Genomic DNA, 20,991 nt, shown 5'->3' with positions numbered 1-20,991 from the left:
AATACCTTATCCGCGTCTGTCCTGGAGAAACTGAAATCTCGCGTGCGAATTAGCTTCTCGTTGAACGGCAACGTTAACGTCATTAGTCCTTTAAATCCAATTAATGCGTTCCGAATATTCACAAACTTTTACAAATATATATTACGTCTTAAATATGAAATTCTATAACAATTCAATTTGTAACTTATGCTGAATAAAGGTAATGAATTAATATATTATTTCAAAAATAAAGTCCAGCAGATAATCAAAAAGGCTTAAATATTGACATATGACAGATATTGTCAAAGTTTGTTTTGTGAATTGATTGATTCACAATGTTCTGTCGAAATTGAACCTGTAAGTTTAGGTTTATACCTAAGGGTATTGTAGAGTTCCAGTTTCCTGTCTTAATTTATGAAAATATAAACGATATTCATTATATAACGGGTTTTAAAAAAATAAATACATAAGAAAAGTTGGACTAAGTTACATAACCATCATCGATGTCCTGACGTTCATGTGTAGTGTTGTGACGGTGGACAATTTCAAGTGTGTGATAGATACCATGCTTTACTAAACCAACATGGTTACAGTTCCACTCCATATTGTTCTGTCAGACTTTATTTTATTTTAATTACGATAGTGCACAGTTAAGTTAAAAGAAGTAAAACTGCGATGGATGCACGTGTGCCTCCCACACCAGTCAATCCTCAGGATGACACCAAAGAAGCAGGGGCGTCCTATGCACATGCTGTACTAAATTTTAAGCAGCCTACTAACAATACAAACAACAATAATAAGGAGAATATAGAAGAGCAGTTAAATTCAATACAAGTTAAAGAAGCAGAAATAGCTGACAGTTCAAAACAACCTGAAGAGCCTAAACAAAACACAGAGGAGGAAGAATCATTCACACCTGTAGTAAGTCACAGTCGTAAAGATAGAAAAGGTGAAAAACTTAAGAAAAAACTTGCTGTCAGTGTTGACAGAACTGATAAGCATGAGCACTCATCTAAGGAAAAGTCAAAAGATTTGCGTTCAAAAGAAAAACGTGATGACAAAGAATCCACGGCTGTGAAAGAAGGTAATGAAGAACAAAGTGACGTAAAGAAAGTTTTTGTAGAAGCTCCTATTCCGAAAGTAAACCCTTGGCAAGTCAGTAAACCAACAACAGGAGAAACCAGCCAACCTCAACCTCATGCATCCCAGAAAAGAGTTTTACAACCAAAGAAACAAGAGATTACTGTGAATGGAACAGAGACTTCTGGAGTCATCAAGGCGCCCAAAGATAAACGAAGATATAACCAAAAGGTAAAGTCATTACATGTTTCTATTTTCTCCTTAAAAAGTATTAATTTAATTTTATCATTGTTCTATATGTTGTTGTTTTTTAAACCTTGCAAATAAAAGTAATTAAATGCATTAATGTTTATCCTGACAGTTATTTCCCACTTCATTTTTTTTATTTAATCTTATAAATAATTCCAGTTCATATTGAAATATGATTTTTCTAAATGTAGACATAAAACATGTTCTATTATCTAATTTTTTATTATAAAATTATAAAACTGTTATTTTCATGGTTTTTTAGATAAGCAAATATGTACCAAAGTACTTCTTTCTTGTATAATTCTAAACAGATTAGGGAATTTAAAAACATCTAGATAACTTGGAATTGAAAAAGGTTTAATTATGATTATTTAATATTTTGATGTGCCTCTATAAACATTTATGATACATTTAATTCAATATTCTAGTACTTTACAGATTTCAGTGTGAAACTTTCAACAATATTGAATATTTGCATTAACAGACTCTTAACTTAAATACTTCTAAATAAAAAATGTTAAATTTCACTTTTTGATCTGTATAACATTTAATAATTGTTAAAAGGCATTCAAATATTAACAGCATACTATCTTTCATCTACAAATTTTTAAATGTTAACACTCTGATCGATGACATCTAAATCACTGGTTCTCAATCTGTGGTACATGTACCACTGAGGATACATATTATTATTTGCTGTGGTACGCAAAACCTTAGCCAAAATCAGCACTACTATAGTTAATTAGATTACCTATGTAGCTAGATACATATTTCAGTTAGGTGGTACCAAAAAAAAATAAAAGGTATTTTGTGGTATTGTCGAAGCGAGATCGGTGGAATATGCGCATTTTATCAATGAAATTCGATATTTTTAAGATATTCCAGAAGCCGCTAGAGATAAAATGTTTTAACGACCTATTAATCATTCATAAATACTCAACGGATATTAGTACAGTTAAAATAATTAAGACGATAACCGGACAACATTGATTTAATGAGTAAAATTTAGTTTTTTTTTACTTTAATGACAAAAAAAGCAAGCCCATTAGCAGAACCCAATTAAAAATTATTTTGCACATCATATTTGAAACATTATTTGGTTGAAAAATCTCATTTTTGTTGGCAAAAAAAATATATTAATTTGTTTGGACTAAATTACAGTTGTGCTTATCTTAAAAAGGATATGCTACTATCAACATTGCACAGTGTTGCCAAACTGAATTTTGTTATTTTGGGTGTAAATTTTTTCCACGGATCTCCGAGGGTACTATACATCACTGAAAAAGGTTGAGAACCACTTATCTAAATAATAACAAAACCACAGGATGGTGGTCTATTGGGACCAAAAATAATATTTTTATTTTCTTTTAATTAGTATTTTTGGAACACAATATTTTTATTTGTACCTATTTATAGGGTATTTTCTTCACCACAATGGAAATATTTTGTTTGTTTATGCCTAACTTGTATTAAATTAAAATGACAAAAAGTGATTTATTTGACATAATAATTTTGACAGCTTACCACACTTACAAAAAATCAAATTATTCTGTTACAAAAACTGATCAAAACAATAATCATACTACTAAGAAACACAAAGGTTCCAGCAAAATCTTATTACATAGAAAATATAGACAGAAATTAATTACGCAGACATTTTCTTAGGTTTTTTGCAGAATAAAGTCCTCACAGCAGGCTATAATATGGTCCATGTACAGTGGAACCTCGATTATCCGTCTCTCCATTAACCGTCACCTCTGTTAACCGTCAGGGTACATACAGAAGTTGTATTGACTACATAATCAAAAATTTTAATGAAAAAAAAGGGTTAATTTGATTTGTGATGAGGATGCAAACAGCTATCCATTGCTGACAGATAAAGAAATCGCTGAAATGGCAACAAAGGTGGACCAAACAGCTTCAGAAGCTGACACAGACTTGGAATTTGATTGTAGCTATGTTGATGAACCTATTGTAACTGACAAAGATTTGCGTAAATAATCCAGAGAAGCTGCATCGCATTTGCAATAATTCATCGAGTGGTATTCTCAACAAGAAGAAGCCAATAAAGTAGATTGCATGATCTTATGCCGATTAATAAATTCAGCCGTCGCAAAATGTGAAGCAACAGTAAAACAAACGCAGATTTCAGAATATTTTAAATTGATTCGATTGTATGAACACAAATCCCTCTTATATTATCAAACAAACCATACAAATGAAATTTGAGAGTTGTACTATGAATTTTTAATAGTCTTTTAATGTTCTGTTAACCGTCTTTTCGATTATCCGTCATAGCCTTGGTCCGGTGCCCTGACGGATAATCGAGGTTCTACTGTATAAACAATATAAAATGTATGGTGGTAGATTAGGTCAGTTTTGTGTCTGCATTCCAGAATATTTCATAATAGCTTGTCAAATATGCGAATGTAATCCTGACGTTGCAGCCCTAGATTGCAAATAACTTTACGAGGTCTACTCCTAATTTTTTAATAAACTGTCTTCGTTGTTGGTATATTCCATATCAGGAATAATAGTAGAGTAGAGTAAATTTTTATTTGCATAAATTTTTAACATAATTGAGCAAATAACGTCACATTACTAACAATCACATATTAAAAAATTTTACTAATAATCACATATTAAAAAGATATATTAACAATACACTAAAATATACAAACAATACAAATTACATGTATGCTGATCAAGGCTGATAGGCCAGGTACTCCACCACAGTATACGGCTCAATGTTAACCAGGTGTTGAAAAACCGTTTTTTTAAAAGCTTTATAGCTTGTTTCCCGTTGAATGTCAGATGGTAGACTATTGTAAAATTTAACGCACTCATACAAAGGACTTCTCTCTGTTAGGGACAATCTGTGAAGTGGAATATTCAAATTAAGGCGTCTTGTGTTATATTCATGATTTGGTTGTAGGTGATAAAATAAAGTAAAATTTTTAAAGAGAAACATAATACATTCATATATATATATATATATATATATATATATATATATATATATATATATATATATATATATAGATAGCTGAGAAAGTGAGTATATTGAGTGATTTGAATCGGCCTCTACAGGATTCTCTCGCCTTTAGTCCTAGGATCACCCTGACTGCCTTTTTTTGGACTATGAAGACAGTTGAGCTATCCACCGAAGCACCCCAGAAGACTATTCCATATCGCATAAGAGAATAAAAGTTTGCATAATATACCGATAGTAAGATTCCCTGGTCTAGATAGTTTTTCAAAACTCTTAATGAGTAGCAGGCTCTATTTAGTTTTTTTGTCGCATTTTTTATTTGTTCTCCCCAATTCAAGTTCTGGTCAATATGAAGACCAAGAAACTTAACTGATCTAGAAGGTTCTTTGTTTTGGGATAAAAGATTGACTGTATCTGGGAACTCTTCTCGTGATTGGCTGGTTCTAAAGTAAACAAATACTGTCTTATCAGTATTAAGCACCAGCCTATTTCCACAGAACCACTGTTCAGCCTTGTCCAGAGTTTGTTCTGCCACTGTGAGGAGTGTTTCTAATGTTTCTTCCCAAAATAGCATGTTTGAGTCATCAGCAAAGTTTACCAGGTTTGAGGAACCACTAATCACTGCATTTGGCAGGTCATTTATATAGACCAAAAAGAGAAAAGGCCCTAAAACGCTCCCCTGTGGTATACCTAATTTTAAGTTTATTGGTTCAGAGTAAACCTTACATCCCTGTTTCTCCAAGCATACTTTTTGTGATCTATCTGTAAGAAATGATTTTATCCATTTCAATGCTGGTCCCTGTATTCCATAACAATATAATTTTTGCAATAGGAGATCATGATCTAGGCTATCAAAAGCCTTAGATAGGTCTAAAAAAGCACCTAGTGTTTTCATTTTTGACTCTAGTTTTTCTAAAATTTTTGATATAAAATCATAGGTAGCTGTCTCAACTGACCTCCCTGCAAGAAAACCGTGCTGCGAATTACTAAATAAGTTGTTTGTAGTAAAAAAGTTTTGTAGTCTGTAATATATTGCTTTTTCGAATATTTTTGAGAATGATGGAAGAAGGCTTATTGGTCTATAGTTCTCCATCTTAGTAGCATCACCTTTTTTATGTAGTGGCTTGACAATTGCTAATATTATGTTTGGTATATGAAAAAACTTACACAAATGAATGACCGTGGTCTATCAGGACAAAGTAATTTTTTTTGAAAAAATAACACTATTTTTTTTTTGTAAAATACACACACCAGCAAAATTAGCCGAACACCTTAAAAATGGGACATGTTTGATGTCTCGAATCTCCTAATCCTGTTGTCCGATTTGAGTGATTCTTTTAGTATGTTAATAGCCTTATTAGTTAAGAATATCGGTGTAATAATATTGTTGCTAGACAGGTAAATGTCATTTTATACCGGGTGTTACAATCATACTGTGTTTTTTTCTTAAAGTTCGGAACACCCTGTGGAATATTGTAGCATATATAAAATATTAAAATTAAAACTCGATTGTAGACTTAGGCTTTCTTAACATTTTCTTTTTTGATTCATTTGCTTATGTTGGAAAATAAAAAAGTTATGTGCTTTAACAACTAGCCATGCTTCTTATCAATAAATCCTCATAGTAGGGGAGGAAAGTATGCTAAATTTGCAGTTACTCTAGCGTTATGGGGACCTATTGGATTGTGAAGAGTGGGTGCTAAAACCAAAAAAAGTTAAGTTTTCCATAAAGTGTGGGACTCTCCATTTTTTAATTTAATTTTCCATTTCCACCAATCGTTTTTTACGATTATAGGAAATATAGGCTATATCTATCCATAATTGGAAAAAATGTTGCGAATAAAAGTTGCTTATTTTTACGTCAAGGATCCAAATCTGCAATAAAAATTGGGGGCTCCTGTTTAAGATTTTAAAGTAACCCCCACCCCACCTCCATGGGGGGTCGTGTTTGGTGCCATTCAGTAGATTTTTGAAAACTATTGAATAGGTGTATTTTGCAGTTTTATGATCTGATGTTCATTTCGCGAAATATCGCAGGGTTCGTATTTAAAATTTTTAATTTACCACCCACCCCTCTCCGTGGGGTGTCACGAGCCCCCACGGAGGTGGGGTGGGGGATTTAATGTAAAATCTTAAATAGGAGCCCCCAATTATCCAATCCCCATTATCCAAAAGGATAATCAGATTTGTGATCTAAGGAAGACTATTGATGAACTGAAATGCAACTCCAATGCGCCAGGTTTGCCATTTGAGGAAATGTTCATAGAAATAAATGATAGAATTGTAAAATCTAACAATATTATGTTATTCAATGTTCCCGAATTGAATTCTGAGAATATTGAAGATAGGATAAAACAAGACAAAGCCAAAGTCGAGGAAATTATGAAACAAATGGGAAAAGATGAAGCGTTGGAGGATTTAGTGAAGGTTGTTCGAGTAGGAAAGAACACGGGTAGTAAGTCTCGTCCACTTAGAGCTATTTTTTCCAATAATGGTGTTGTTAAGGACATTTTAAGGAGTAAGAAAAGACTACAGAACTCAACAATCAAAATAAATAGTGATCAAACAAATATGCAAAGGGATATGTTCAGTAAAGCTTGGAAAGAATTAAAAGACAGACAAAATAAAGGCGAAAAAGACATTGCCATAAAATACAGAAATGGTGTACCAAAAATTGAATCATTCAAGAAAGAAGGAAAAAACTAATTTCATCCCCATTACAAGTTTATTGTCAGAACGTCGGAGGACTTCGTACAAAAATTCAAGATCTGATTAGTTCTATTTTATGTTCTGATTATGACATTTTTATATTTGTTGAAAGTTGGTTAAACGAGGATATTTTAGATAGTGAAATTAAAATACCTTCATATAGAACTTTTAGATGTGATCGTGATAATAGTTATAAGTCAAGAGGAGGAGGTATTTTGATTGTTGTTAAAGACTACATTAAGGTAACTGTGCTGAAACCCTTGTACAAATCTATTGAACAACTTTTTCTTTTATGCTCATTTGGTAAAGAAAATTTTATAATTGGAGGGGTATATATTCCACCAAAATCCGTAGAACAAATATATGAAAACACTGTTTATCAGTCGAAGATATATCCCAAAGGTATAATCATCATAAGACATATATATTCGGAGACTTCAACCTTCCGGAAGCTTCATGGGATAACAATGAATCAGGTGTCTTGGTGAATTGTCCTCAAGGTTCACATGCATTGTACTTAGCTGAGTTTTATGGGTACTTGAATTTTTTCCAGATGATTAATATTCCAAATGAAAGAAATGTGTGACTTAATATTTACAAATGTTTGTGATTTACAAGTAGCAAAAGCCTCAGATCCGATTTTTAAAAATAGTTATCATCACATAAGTTACACTTACAATATTAGTTTGTGTGAACATCGAGGTAAGTCATTAGAATATACTGAATTTTATCATGATTTTGTAAATGCAGACTATGAAGGTCTCAATAACTATCTTTCAATGATACATTGGGAAGACCATTTGAATTTGTCAAATGTTGATGATGCTTTAACAGAATTTTACAACATACTTAATATGTCACTATCATTGTTTGTACCGGTGAAAAGATTTAAAACTTCTAGTTATCCAAAATGGTTTGATGCCAACTTGCGTTATTTAGTTGTACAGAAAAAAATTGCTCATAAAAATTATTTAGCTTCCTGTAATCAAGAGGATTATGTGATTTTTTCAGAACTTAGGAGATTGTGTAAGGATCTATCAAATCAATGTTATAACACTTATCTGAATCAAGTAAATCATAATTTATGCAGTAATCCTAAGTACTTTTGGCAGTTTGTAAACAGTAAGAGAGCATCAAACAATTTACCAAACAGTATGTACTATGGTAATGCTATAGCAACAAACGGACAACAGATTGCAAACTGTTTCCGTCAATTTTTTTCAACAGTTTATTCGCCACAATCAAATATTAATAACTTGGAAGTAAAGGGAAACAACAATCTTTTTATACCTAATTTTTCAATATCAGTGAAAGATATTTTCAACAACATTTTATCCCTACCCAATAAGTTAACCCCTTCCGCTCCAGGCCACTTTTTGAGATAGGGAGCTGTATACCAGCAAAAGTTTTTTAATGAAAATACATTTTATGATAGTTATGATGTATAATAGAAGAGATATTCACCTATGGGGCCAAAAAAATGTTTGAAGCAATTTGAATTTATATGACAATGTATAGTGTTTACCAGAATATCCACATAAGGATATTTGGGTGTAATAGTATATCCACCCTTGGATATCGATTGTACCTACTACCAAAATATCCACATCTGGATACCATTAAAATGTACCTATCTATGTCTATTATTTAATTTATAAAGTCACGCTAAATAAAAATAAAACATATATAAAAAGACAGTGAACAATGAACAAACGTCGACCTTGAGCTGTTTACATTATTCTGGGAATTGTGTAAAAAAAATGGCTAACCATGATATCGCCGTATGGATATCCATGCCTACCGTGATCCAAATTAATCTACAGAGCACTACACCACTTTTACAGAGTGCAGTAATATCCCTATATGAATATCCGTATGTGGATATCGTGGTAAAGTTCGCCATACCTAAAAATATCCATACGTGGATACGATGGAGCGGAACAGGTTAAGCAGTGGTCCAGATGGTATTCCCGATTACTTTCTAAAGAACTGTATATATTCACTAACTAATCCTTTATATCTTCTTTTTGAGTCATCATTAAAGACATCAGTTTTCCCAACTTTATGGAAGCACTCTTATATCTGTTCAATTTTTAAATCAGGTAATAAACAAGACATAACAAATTATCGAAGCGTTTGTAAACAATCCTCTATACCAAAACTTTTTGATAGACTATTGCACGATCAATTAAAATTTTATTGTAAAGAGCGTCTAATACACAATCAACATGGATTTTCTCAGAATAAATCAACGGTAACAAATTTAGTACTCTTTGAACAAAAAATATTAAACGCGTTGGAGAATAAAAGTCAGATGGATACTATTTATACTGACTTCTCCAAGGCATTTGACAGAGTAGATCATAACATGTTATTGGGAAAATTAAATGCTTTTGGCTTCAGTCATCAATCCTTACAATGGTTCAATAGCTTTTTAAGAGATCGCACACAGCAGGTGAGAGTAGGTTGTTTTAATTCAAATATAATTCATGTGACATCAGGAGTACCCCAAGGAGCTCACTGTTCACCTTTGTTATTTAATATATTTGTGAACGATATATCAGAGTGTTTTAGAAATTGCGATTTCCTGATGTTTGCAGATGATTTGAAATTATTTAAATCCGTAGATTCAAATGTTGATGTAACATTAATTCAAGAAGATTTAGACCGGTTGAGTATTTGGTGTGAGAATAATATTTTGCATTTAAATGTTGCTAAATGCTGTTATATAAGCTTTTATAGAGGTAATAAAAAATATGATACTTCTTACACAATTAATGAAAATGAATTGTCTTATGTTAAAACAATAAAAGACTTAGGAGTCACATTTGATGAGCAGTTGCGTTTTGTGCAACATATAAATGGTGTAACAGTAAATGCATCAAAATCTTTGGGCTTTATCATTCGCAACTGTCTGAGACTATCTGTAGGGGCTTTAAGAACGGTATATTATGCTTTGGTTGTATCTAAAGTGGAATATGCATCTATTGTATGGTCTCCACAATACCAAGCTCATTCTACTACGTTGGAGAGATTGCAGAATAAATTTTTGAGATATTGTGCATACAAATTAAACATACGCATTACTAATCATGATTATACCTATATTTTAAAAACACTCAACATGAATTTATTAAAAACTCGACGAGATAACTCTGATTTGGTATTTGTGTTTAAATTAATAAATGGTTTAATTTGTTGTTCTGAACTTCTCCAATCTATTAATTTATATGTTCCCTCCAGAAGTCTCAGACATGTTGATTTGTTTTATATACCTTTTCATCGGACAAACTATGGTATGCATTCGCCCATTGAGCGAACACTAAAAATTATAAACGAGAATAACTTGGAAATGTTTGGTGTCTCCTTGGCTGGTTTTAAGAATCGGATTAAAAGAGCTTGACAGGTACTTTTTGTTTATTTGAACTGATTTGTGTAATAGATGTAATATTTGTAATGGATAACTATTAATATTTCGTTTTTGTTTAATAAGTATGTAATTAAGATTTATTTTACTCTAGTTTAGTAGATATTACAGAGATTGATTTTATACTGTATGTGTTGTAATGGGGGTAATCCCGTAAATAAATAAATAAATAAATAAATTTTTATTTCAGATTTGGATTCTTTACGTAAAAATAAGCAACTTTTATTCGACACATTTTTTCGAATTATGGATAGATAGCGCTATAATCTTAGAAAATTGATTGTTTAAAATGGAAACTTAAATTAAGAAATGAAAAGTCCCCCACTTTATGGAAAAATTAACTTAACCTTTTTCTGATTGTAGCACATACTCTTCACAATCAAATAGGTCCCCATAACACTCGAATAACTGCAAATTTAGTATACTTTCCTCCCCTACTATGAGGATTTATTGATGAAAAACATGGATAGTTGTTAACGCACATAACTTTTTTATTATCTTACATAAGTAAGTGAATCAAAAAGGAAAATGTTAAGAAAGCCTAAGTCTACAATCAAGTACTAATTTTAATATTTTACATATGCCAGAATATTCCACAGGGTGTTCCAAACTTTAAGAAAAAAACACAGTATGCTTGGTACACCCGGTATAAAATGATATTTACCTGTATATCAACAATATTATCACAACGATATTCTTAAATAATAAGGCTATAACATACTAAAAGAATCACTCAAATCGGACCAGTGGTTTAGGAAATTCAAGACATCAAACATGTCCCATTTTTAAGGTGTTCGGCTAATTTTGCCGGTGTGTGTATAATGTAAAATGTAGGTGTTCATTTTCATGAAAGGTACTGAAAATCCCGACAATGTTGATATTTTATTTTCAAAAAAACTAGCCTTTTATGTCATAGCCTTGGACTGACAGACCACTGTCGTCAAACAGTGTGTTAAGAATCAATTGCCTCCTAGTAAATAATTAACACTTTTCTTCTGCATCTCATATCCCTATGTTCTTTCTGTCATCAGATACAACATACAAATGTTGAATATTTAATATATATGTGCTTGTGGGTCATTGGATTTCATTCAAACAGTGTGTTAAGAATCAAATGCCTCCTAGTAAATAATTAACACATTTCTTCTGCATCTGTTCTGTTCTTTCTGTCATCACATACAAGTGTTGAATATTTAATATCTATGTGCTTATGGGTCATTGGATTTCATATCTTTTATTTATTTATTATTAATAATTATTTAGCTATACATAGTTTTAGCCACAATCTTGGAAGATACAAAGTAATGTTGATATTTATATACACACAGTGGAACCCCAATAAGTTGGCCGCCGATAACCTGGAAGTCCGGCTAACCCGGACCGATTTTCATCAGGCAAAACAAACAACATTTTTTCACTTTGACCAAGTTTTTACCAAGAAATAAACAATACTGTATACAACTGTACGTAATTTAGATGTATGATGATAGATAATGATGTATTTCATGTTTTTGCAATTATAATGGAGTTTATCTATAAAGGCTGATTCTCACTATAACGCAAGGCAAGTGCTCGGCATGGGCAAGGCATCGGCTCGGCAAGATACATTTTACATAAAATCTTATGCACAGCACGGCATGTAATTCACACTATGCGTGCCAGGCACCGGCAAGGGACGGGCTTTGCATGCGACGTTCTTTTCGAAACAATCTTTGCCTAGCATGTGCCGTGAAGGTCACGACAGTGTGAATACCTTACGGGCAAGCAATCTGCAATCTTGGTTGTTTAAAATCAGTTTTATAGACGATAGAGAAAATAAGTATTTTGTTTTTGAAGAGGTCCCTCAATATGCGCCAATTTGTCTTCTTCTTTTGGCATCATAACTTTGGATGGGTCTTTGCTTGTCTGGCTATGTCCTTCCATTCGGATTTCTCTTGTGTACTTTTTCTCCATTGTCTTATGTTCATGGTTTTCATGTCGTCTTCCACGTCATCCATCCCTCTCGTTCTGGCCCTTTTTCTTGTTTTTTCTCCTTCCTATCGGCTTCCATTGCAATATTTTTTTTGTTGTTTATTCATTGTCTTTTCTCTGCACATGTACCAGCCATGACAGTCTTTGACTTTTCACAAATTGTACAATATCGTAACATTCATTCAAACCTCGTTGTTCTGTACTGATTCTCCATGGCTGTCTTGCACCAGGCATATACTTTTCTCATTCTCTCGAATGTACTGTTGGGCTTCATCCCTTTTCGTCATTGCTCAGGTTTCACAACCATACGGGTGTAATCAATGTTCTGTGGATAGTCATTTTGGTTCTTTTGTCTAAAAATTTTCATGTCATGAATCTTTTAATACATAGCATAGTATGTACGAGTTTCCTCTGGAAATATGTGCATTAATTTCGATCCTTACGGAATTCTGCTGATTTCTGTGCCCAGATATGTGAAGGCATCCACACGTTCAAGAGTATAGTTGTTGTCTATTGTGATATAATTTTCATTGTCGTGTTCTACGTTTTCGTTGTCGTGAATACTCAGTTAGTCGTGTTAAAGTGTAGAACTACATCGTCTGCATATGCAGTAATTTGTACTGTCTTCGTGTTTCATTGGTTTTTCTGATAAGTGACTCAAGAACTAGGTTGAATATTATGGTTCAATATGCAGCCACTGTTGTTAAATCCATCCACTGTCATTCGGTTATATTTAAAAAATGTTGTCTGATCGTCTAAAAGTTCAGAGTGTAAGGTTGCAAATTCTCTTTCTTTTGTGCGTTTCTTTAGCATTTTAAGCACCCAACAACGTCTTTTTCTATTGCTGCAATATTTGTTTCCATTTTCTGTTTCTCCGTCTAATATTAGAGCAATTTTTATTAACGTTTAATTTCAACATTGTTCACCACACAAAGCAATCAACCCGCGGCAAGCCTTTCGCAGTGTGAATTGGCGCCGAACACCTTGCCCGTGCCTTGCCGTTGCCGGTCCGATTCCTTGCACGTCTAATGAGAATCAGGCTTAAGTATACCGTATTTATTAATTTTTACCATATTCTTTGACTAACCCGGATTGGTCACAGTTCCCAATTAATCTGACTTATCGAGGTTCCACTTTACCTATATGTTTTCTGTTTATAAGCAAGTACCTACTAGCACTTAGTACTTTAGCAAATGTTACCATATCACACCCTCATTGTAAAACTGTTGTAAGTCAAAATAAGTAAGTTTCGAGATAACAGTGATTTTGTTTATTTTCATGCTATTATCAGTGTTCTAATATCCGTGTGATAGTTGTGATATTGGGCCGGTTGAGCATTTGAAAGTTACTAAAGTTTTACAAGGGATAGATATGCATGTTTACAAGTGAATGCCATGATTACGTCATTTTCATAAAATTTTTGACTTACAATAGTTTTGCACTGAGGGTGCGATATTTACTATTGATATGAGTTTATAAAATACCATACCTATTTTGGATACACCTCTATTTAGTAGAATCCCTTTCTCCCAATTCCATTCTAATTATTGTGTACTTCTCTAATATATTTACCTGTGGGTTTCATTTACAAGAAAGTAGCTTTGAACTTCTGACATTACTTGTGTAGAATTATGATCATCTTAACATGTTTGCTACCAAGGGGGTATTTAAGTTTTGTCCTCATAGACCATAGCTATTTAAATTGCCATTATATACAGTATGCAGTGTGATCCAAGGCTCACAGGTGAGATACTGGTCTGTCGATGTGTCTTATATATGAGTCACTTGTTAGGAAACATGTTAAACTTGGAACACAAGAGTTTTGTTTTAATTTTCTCTTCTAACCCATTAGTTGATAGATATTACACTAATTTAGTTTCTTCCTTATTTTCTAAAACATGAGTTTGGCAAATCTTTAATCATTGCTTTATTGAAAACATTAGAAAAAATAAATTTAGTAATGCCATTAGTTTTTATTTTCAAACCTAGTTGTTTTCACAGTATGTGTGCCTGTGTGAGGGAAAGGGCATTTACACCGTATTATACACCAGTGCAGAAAACAGAAGTGAGGTATTTTCTCTTTTAAAGTAGATGATGGAATTATTCAATACTCAATACTGTTTATTCATGTTAATAATATAAAATATTTTACACACATCATATATTTACAAAAAATTCAATCAAAAATAAAATTATATTCTAGATCTAGATATTCCTGAATAGTGTAAAAAGGATTTTTTGGTAACATTTTTTTAATTCCATCATCAAATTCCTTTTCATGTAAATTTCTGATATTCTCAGGCAGAACATTAAAAAATTTTATTACCCAATAACCTGGTCCATTTTCAAACGCCAACATGCTGGTATCATATTCCACTTATGCCTAGTATCATAACTGTGCTGTTCTTCGTGACTTCTATAAAGATTGATATTCCTTTTCATGAATCGAAGGTTTCCAGAATGTACTGTGCTGGTACAGTAAGAATTCCCAATCTCTTATAAGCCTGAGCAGGCCTCCATAAATCGCAAACCAGCAAGGACCCTCACTGCCTTTCTCTGCAGACCAAATACTCTGTAAGTGTCAGCTGCATGACCCTAGACAAGGATAGCGTATGAAAGATGTGAGTGGAATATGGAGTGATATGCAGTACATAAAGTCTCCAGTGAGACACATTTTGACAGATTTCTCAAAATAAAGAGACCCACTACACATTCATATCCCCACATCTCTCATTGTGAAAATCACTTGTTTAGTTTTATTGCTGTTCAGAACCAGCCTATTTGCACCAAACCATTGCTCAGTCCTGTGCTATGCCACCATAGAACCCTCCAGCATATCCTCAATATTATCAGCTGTGTAGACCACTGTAGTGTCATCTGCGCATGCTAAATATACACAAGAGTGTATATTTAACATTATGTTTTATGTTCCATGTTTGGAAGATCGTTAATATAAATCAAAAATACATGTATTTATTTATACTAATTACATTGTATTTTCATGGAGTGAGCACCTGTCCAGTGAAGGTTAATACACTCATAAACAAAAATATGGAATATTTTAATTATTTATTATCATGGGAAGCGAAATTTTTGTGCTTCAATCCTTAGCCCTGACAGCGTCATAGGAATACGATTTCTTTTCCTGGTGTGATGTTTTAATTTTAAAGTGTCATATAAATGCTTGATCAGAATTGATCTGATATGGGTGATATAGTGGCAAATAATCTTTTAAATTTAATCTCATCAAGGTATGTATTCACTATTCTAGTGACCTGAGGATATGCATTATTGTGCATTAGCACGTTTTTGCACAATTTGTAACTGTGACAGTTCGTAACGGCGACAGTTCATAACTATCCATATTCATAACGGACAATTCGTAAAGTCAAATTTAAATTATTCTGTTTATTTTTGTTAACGTGGAAACTAACTTTTATTAGTTACAATTAAAATTACTTTATTGATTTAACAAATGAATATCAGGATAAACATTTTCAACACATTTCATATTTTGTGGAAAAATAAATTGTTAAAATTTTCTTAAAATATAATCTAGTACTTACTGTTATATATATACAATAGCACTAAAGGCCTTAGAGGCCCATGGCTTGAAAAGTTTGTTTTTTTTTCTTCATTTTCACGTTTCTTTATGTGCTGAGCTCTTCTCTGGCTTGATATGTGATTTTCCTCTATTCCTTCCTGTTACTCATTTTTATTTTTTGGCCCTCTAGTCCCATTCTTTCCAAATCTTTTTCGACGTCTTGCTTCCATCTATTTTTCGGCCTTCCTCTTCTCTTTCTTTAAGTTATAGTGTAGTTTAGTACCTTTTTTGGAGTCCTCGTGTTTGGCATCCTTTCAATGTGACCTCGCCATCTAAGTCTCTGAGCCTTTATCACTCCTATTATATTAGGTTACTTACTGTTAATTGTATTAATTATTACAGTAAATACGTTATTATTAAACTGATTTCATTTGTTTCATTATTTTTCACACTCAGTTTTACAACTTTAAAGAGCTATATAAATTCTTGTAAGAATTCTTTAGCTGTCATATTAACAAGATTATAATACAGTAGAACCCCGATTACCTGGGTGCGGATTATCCGTGCTGCGGATTATCCGTGCTATGATTTTCTATTACTCAAGTTGCATTTTTGAGGTTTTATCAAAATAGCGTCATCGTAAATCACTTGACGGAAACTCTATATGAAGAAAGAAAGACTCATAATGAAAGATCTATTTTTTCTGTTATCTTTTTATGGTAGGTACATATTTATGTGTATATGTACATATGTATTATACATAAATATGAAATACATGTTTGGATTATCCGTGCTTTTCAATTATCTGTGCCACGGATATTTATGTGTATATGTACATATGTATTATACATAAATATGAAATACATGTTTGGATTATCCGTGCTTTTCAATTATCCGTGCCACCTCTGGTCCCGAGGAGCATGGATAATCGGGGTTCTACTGTATATGCAATAATATGTGTGAAATATATAAAAGAAGTGGTCTAAAAAAAAGAGCCATTACTTTAGTATAAGAATGTATTCAAAATGCATTTTAGTATAAATGCAGTAATACTAAATTTGCCAAAAAAAGAATTAAATGTTGGCATTATGAAGTGTCGCCGTTACGAATTGTCTGTTACCATTTGTTGGGTTACAAATTGTCTGTTACCATTTGCCAGGTTACGAACTGTCTTGTTACGAGATGTCATGGAACCGTTTCTGCCATATCCAATATGAACGGCAAATGGTAAATCATGATCTTCTAAAATGTTTTCTATGTACATACATATCAGCTCTCATTCACCCAATTACCTCCAAAAGTTCAGTATGTCCTTTTTAAGCAAAATTGCTCCATAGAACTATTATCCAATACCTTTCCATAAAATTATTTTTTGAAGTGCTTGAACCATTTCTTCGTTTGTTATTTGGGTGACCATCGCTGTTACTGCTTCCGTTAACTCAATTGCTTTTCTGTCAAATTCTTCATTTAATAAACTGTCAAAATAGTTTTTCACTCTCTTTTTGACATCTTTTTCATGAAATAGTACTTTATTATTTGCGTCTTAAATACATATAAACATTTTGCTTTCTTCATTTCTAGTTCCAAAGCCTACTCCTCCATATCACTCAATAAGTCTCCTAATTGATCATAGAAAGCGTTTCTTTCATTCGCACACAGCTATGTTTGAGGAGCATACACAACATACTTTTTTATCAATTACGAATTTCGCTGTCATTATTATACACTCACCGGCACAAAATTCTGCCACCCAAAATTTTGATTAAGTTTGACAATCTTATAACTTTATTATTTGTACTCCGATTTTTAAGATTCTTGCATCAGTTTGTAGGTACATGTATTGATGTCGTTTGTTATTATTCCGGTAATACAAATTTTTGCTTAGCTGGCATTATACGGGGGTGAATGAAAGCGCTGCTTTTTTTTCTAACGTTAAAAAATTCTGTAGAAAAATTGGAGGGCTGATTTTGTTTCATATATATATATATATATATATATATATATATATATATATATATATATATATATATATATATATATATATATATATATAATGTTCTTGAACTCCTAAGTGGAGCATAGAGCTTCAGTGAAAACGCGCCATCGGGTTCTATTTTGCGCTAGGGCCTTCACCTCATTCCAAGACTTTCCTTGACGATTTTGTTTCATACTCCTTTTGTATTATCCTGGAGATATCGCTAAGGTTTTGTTTTTTGAATTATCCGAATATCTCTTTTCTTGTAAGAGCTGTAAATAAAAACACTGCTTTGAAGGTATATTTAAGTAAAAATATCAAACGCACTAAAATTAACAAAACAAAACAAAAATTAACAACAAAACAATTCAATAGCGGGTATGTCTACCTCTTGCAGTAACGACTGCTCGCAATTTGTTTAGCATCGAGTAAAGATGTGTTATCCTTGCCTGGGGAATAGCCCGATATTCCGTACCAGGGCCATAACTGTACCAAATTTTCTGGAGGGCTAGGATGACGGCGAATTTAGTTCATCTTATAAATGCTCAATAGGATTGAGATCTGGGCTGCATGCGGGCCATTCTAATCTTATCAATCCAACCTCTATTTTATGAGTCAATCAGTGTTTTTATTTACAAAAAATAGTACAGCTCTTACAAGAATAGAGATATTCGGATAATTCAAAAATCAAAATTTTAGTGATGCCTCCGGGTTAAAATGACATGCCTATGAAACAAAATCAGCTATTCCATTTTTCCACAGAATTTTTAAAGTTAGGAGAAAATACAACGCTTCCATTCACCCCTGTATAATGCCATGCAAGCAAAATTTTTTTTGTTACCGGAATAATACCAAACGATATCAATACATGTACCTACAAACTGGTGCAAGAATCTTGAAAATCGGAGCACAAATAATAAAGTTATAAATTGTCAAATTAATCAAAAATTTTGGGTGGCGGAATGTTGTGCCGGTGAGTGTATTACTCGTTTTTATAACTTCTACTATGTTATCTTTCATTTCACTATCAGCAATTATACCAACTCCATTCCTAATGTTACTTTTGCCTACATACCGCAATTTGTACTACTAGTTCTTTCGTCCTTTGTCCTTTCAGCTTAGTTTCTTGAATTCCAGCAATTTGTATTCTCTTTTGTTTCTGTAAGACTTCCAAGACCCTATCCTAATTTTTCTAATATGTAATGGTGTTCATCCGCAGTAGTCATGACCTGGAAATCTAAACGGAGGCTCAGCTTGCTTCCGTTGGTTAACAACAATAACATAGCAATATGGTTTTGATTTATACAGACCCTTGTACCTTTTCCTCCCTGCAGGGTGTCTTAAACTTATATTATACACTAAGCGTCAAAATTAACGCACCATCTTAAAAGTGAGACATTTTTGATGTGTCATATTTCCTAAACCTGTTGTCCAATTTGACTGATTTTTTTAATATGTTATAGCATTATTATTCAAGAATATCGATGTAATAATATTGTTGCTAAACAGGTAAGTTCATTGTATACCGGGTGTAACAATGATAGTGTGTTTTTTCCTCAAAGTTCGGAACACCCCGTGGAATATTCCAGCGCATATAAAATATTGAAATTAAAACTCAACTATAGCCTTAGGCTTTCTTAATATTTTGCTTTTCGATTCATTGGCTTATGTTGGATAATAAAAAAGTTAGATACTTTAACAACTAGCAACGTTCTTCATCAATACAGGGTGTTTCTAAATAAGTGCGACAAACTTTAAGGGGTAAATGTGCATGAAAAATAATGACCGTTTGCTTTATAAACTTATGTCCGCAAATGCTTCGTTTCCGAGATACGGGATGTTGAATTTTGTCTTATAAACTCACGATTTATTTATTGCTCTAATACCGGTTGAGATATGCACATGAAATTTGATAGGTTTTAAGAGGTAGTTATTGCACATTTTTTGACTTACAACTAAGAATTTTATATTCACCATTGGCGTGCGTACGGGTAATATGACCGGATAATATGACCCGTATGCACGCCAATATAGTTGTATGTCAAAAAATGCGCAATAACTACCTCGTTAAAACTTTCTAAATTTCATTTGTATACCTCAACCGGTTTTAGAGCAATAAATAAATAATCAGTTTGTAAGAAAAAATTCAACATCCCGTACCTCGATAACGAAGCATTTGCGGACATATGTTTATAAAGGAACGGTCATTATTTTTTCATGCAGAATTACCCTTTAAAGTTTGTCGCACTTATTTAGAAACACCCTGTATTGATGAAGAACATTGCTAGTTGTTAAAGTACCTAACTTTTTTATTATCCAACGTAGGCGAATGAATTAAAAAGCAAAATGTTAAGAAAGCCTAAGGCTACAGTTGAGTTTTAATTTCAATATTTTATTTACGCTGGAATATTCCACAGGGTGTTCCGAACTTTGAGGAAAAAACATTGTTACACCTGGTATACAATGACACTTACCTGTTTAGCAACAATATTATTACAACGATAGTCTTGAATAATAAAGCTATAACATATTAAAAAAATCACTCAAATCGGACAACAGGTTTAGGAAATACAAGACATCAAAAATGTCCCATTTTTAAGGTGGTGCGTTAATTTTGATGCTTAGTGTATATACACCGTTATTAGGCGTTAACGCCCTTCGGTAGGGATCTATGGAGGAGTATCACCAAGCCGCAAGCCCTTATCTCTTGCCGTACCGCTTAACGCCGCGGTTTACCTGTTAAACGCGCACTTTCATGCGTACGGTACCATTTGTTCCTTGGTAACTTGTAACGCGGCGTTAAGCGCCCGCATGTGTACAAAGCCTTAAGAAATACAGATCAAAATATCAGAAGAATGAAAACATCGTTTTGCAAAATGTATATACGTGAGTATTGGGCAAACAAAAATAACCTAAAAAGAACTGATTCACGTTGCTTATCGCCTTCCTTTACGGGAGAATTCGCCAATAATAATACTAACACCTGTTTTAACCATGTTATTAATCTATGTATTCAATAGTGTTTGCTCTAAGTATGTCAACCACAAGCGGATACGCTAGGACAA

General features: G+C 32.8%; 1 protein-coding gene across 2 annotated transcripts in view; it reads left to right on the top strand.

Moving 5' to 3' along the window:
• Positions 1 to 278: 278 nt before the first annotated feature.
• Positions 279 to 20,991, top strand: part of LOC114340580 (la-related protein 1B) — a 241,811-nt gene continuing 221,098 nt past the window's right edge. For both annotated transcript variants that reach the window (XM_028291346.2, XM_028291345.2), the window contains exon 1: positions 279 to 1,290. In XM_028291346.2, coding sequence (XP_028147147.2) covers positions 655 to 1,290 — 636 coding nt within the window. In that variant the 5' untranslated portion in view covers positions 279 to 654. The remainder of the gene's footprint in view (positions 1,291 to 20,991) is intronic.

The sequence above is a fragment of the Diabrotica virgifera genome, chromosome 10, assembly GCF_917563875.1.
Source record: "Diabrotica virgifera virgifera chromosome 10, PGI_DIABVI_V3a".
NCBI classification, from domain to species: domain Eukaryota; kingdom Metazoa; phylum Arthropoda; class Insecta; order Coleoptera; family Chrysomelidae; genus Diabrotica; species Diabrotica virgifera.
This window is presented reverse-complemented; position numbering and strand designations above follow the sequence as displayed.